At 43.4% G+C, this 2,741-nt stretch overlaps 1 protein-coding gene across 1 annotated transcript in view; it reads left to right on the top strand.

Moving 5' to 3' along the window:
• The window catches only part of MGST2 (microsomal glutathione S-transferase 2), an 11,689-nt gene extending 8,948 nt beyond the window's left edge, over positions 1 to 2,741 (top strand). Inside the window, exon 5 of the mRNA XM_049815010.1 lies at positions 2,261 to 2,741. Within this exon, the coding sequence (XP_049670967.1) occupies positions 2,261 to 2,393 (133 nt within the window). The 3' untranslated portion in view covers positions 2,394 to 2,741. The remainder of the gene's footprint in view (positions 1 to 2,260) is intronic.

Below are 2,741 nucleotides of genomic sequence, written 5' to 3' on the forward strand. Positions count from 1 at the left end.
AATGAATGTTAAGTGCACAGCATCTCGTAACACGAATTCTGCTTCAACAAACATGCACACTGGCAAAACACCCTCCACTATAAATGCTGAAACATGCAGTTTATTTCTTGATTCACTGAAGTCATTGCACTATCTTCTGTGTCCTGACCTAAGGTTCCTCTTCCAGCACACATATCAGTCATAAAAAGAAAATAGGACGATATATGCTTGTCATAAAATTAAAAGGCTTGCGATATATATTTCTAGAGGAAGATACAAAACAATCAGACTATTTTGCAGTGAATAATACTTTGGCAGCAAAAGGCTGTACTACAGGGCTATTTTCCATAGCTTGTGTACCAATGTTACCATTCTCCTTTATTACAGTCTCCACCAATTCTTTACCCTCTTTGGAAGAGCTGTTGCTTAAGAGAAGGGAGAGGCTATGTTTTCCAGAGCAAATATATGGAGATAATTTTATATCTCCCAGTAAGAGATGCAATAATTCAAATGATGCAATGAACACCAGCCAGAAGACTAGCAATTATTAAGGAAGTTTGGGGAGCAAAACTGTGTAAATAAATGAACAGGCAGAGCATAACAGACTTTTCTTTAATCAACAAACTAAAAAGTCCTTTGTTCAAGAAATCTTTCCCATGCTTTAATTCAGTACTCTTAGACCAATAGATTCAGCCTTTCAAGGAAACCTAAGAACAGTGGCTGGCTTCACTATTAGACAGAGCTTTACACTCTGGTGAGACTCTTAATTTCTTTGCATTGAAGAGAGGGTGCCGAGAGTCACCCTGGCAGCCCTAGAAAACAGCTTTGCTCATGAGGCCTGCCACTGCAGGCCTGCCTGGTGCTAACCTCCAGCAGGCGCTTCAGTGAGCAACAGGTCAGTGCAAGTCAGACATGCAGAACCTGGCCCCCAAAACATACAACAAGCCTCCAGCAGCCCTAGTAGCGAGAAGGTAATTAGACTTCAACTGAGTCTCAACCATAATCACAGACTACAGCCGTGCTAGTTATAAAGACAAATCCGGTCCACAGGCTGGTTACGACACATATTCGTGCACTTGACTACGTGAATTGCAGTTCAGACTTGCCAAGGCTGGATTTTTTAAGAACACAACAGGAACATGCACCTTCTACTCAGTTTCTGTGCTGGAGAGGCCTTTGCAAGTGAGCTGTACCCTCTGTCCTTCCCTTCAGCTGGCTCTGACAGATGCTTAAAAGGTTAAGCTACAGACTTTTCTCATCCTCTCCTGAAACTGAGGAAATCTCATACTTTACCATTTTCAAATCCACATCTAGACATGGCATGCCCAGAAAGGCTACTTATATCAAGTCTTTAAACACCAGTGAGATTCTCAGGCTCCCCACAGCCCCAGTGGTGACCGAGCACCTAACCCCTTCAGCTTCTGTGGGTATGGGGATAGCTAGCTATAAATCGAAAGCTGACAAGCTCCTCAGACCTTTCTCTCCAATGCTAACGTGATGGGATTCTCCAAAGAGACCTTTTGTTGCTTGCTTTGCTGGCAGAGACCAACCCAGCAGCAACTCCCAGCATGTGCCTGTCAGACCAGAGAACAGCCCCAGGAGAGCGTGCATGGAGGGGAAGCTCCTTCCTCCCATGTGCCCAAAAAGTGAGCTCTGTGTTTCAGAGCTGAAGAGCTCTCCCAGACTCTTCTGTGGGAGCTTTCCATTCTGTACAAATAAAACAGCCTGACCCTCTCCCATCCCCAGCAAGTGCCCTAATCGCTGATTTTTTAGGATCAACACTCTTCCTTTCCGGTCCAAAAATCCATCTCCAAGTCAAAGTGATAACCAGCAGCAGACCTCCCAGCTCAGCAGAGAGTACCTGACCAACAGATGTGGATGTAAGAGACACACACAGCTCGCTCTCGGCCCTGAAGGCTTCTCTGCCACTCTCCTACACCCAGAGTTGCAGTGAGGTGCTCAAGCTTGTCTGTGGCCTTACCTACAGGTCTTCATGTCATGGGATGAGGTAGCTTCATCCTGGAGCAAGTTCCTAACTTCCACATGAATATTTAGAAGCACCAGGGGAGAGTTTTCTCATAGAGAGGATACTATGAATCTCTCTTCTTCCTAGCAAAATTCATGTGCGGGAATGGTTTATTACCAAAACAACCAAGGCAGCGTTGCAGCAGTGATTCTTTCCGATTCTACACACCTCTTCTTAACTGGTGTGGATAAGCAGTTTCACTGTAAACACACCATGTACAGCTTGTAACAGTATTTTTCTGCTTTCCACTTCTAGGTTAACAGGTTTTTATTTGAACTTGATAATTCTAATGTGCTTGATAACCCTGGGTGCAGCTGGGATTGTTAACAGCTTTCTGGATGAATACCTGGACTTCAGCATTATGAAGAAACTACGTAAATTGTTCTGAAGACTGGGGGGTTTTGTAAACAAATAAATAATGTGGATGCTTTCCCTGAACACCAAAAAGATGATAAGCTGTGTGTGAATAAAGCATCAGAGCTCTTTACTAACAGCCTGTTGCAATGTAAAATGCATGTTTTCCCTGAGCTGTTTACTCTTTCTCCTTTCCCTACACTCTTGAAAAGGAGGCAGTAAGACAGAATGTCATGTCACATCTGCATTTGCAATTAAATGTTCTGTTTTCCCATACAATATTGTAAACCGTAAACAAATTACATAAAACTAAACCCATTAATTCACTAAGTAATTCAGTTGCAACTGGCACTGCAAGCATCAACCCATCTTACCCAATGTC

Source organism: Accipiter gentilis, chromosome 12, assembly GCF_929443795.1.
Source record: "Accipiter gentilis chromosome 12, bAccGen1.1, whole genome shotgun sequence".
NCBI lineage: Eukaryota > Metazoa > Chordata > Aves > Accipitriformes > Accipitridae > Astur > Astur gentilis.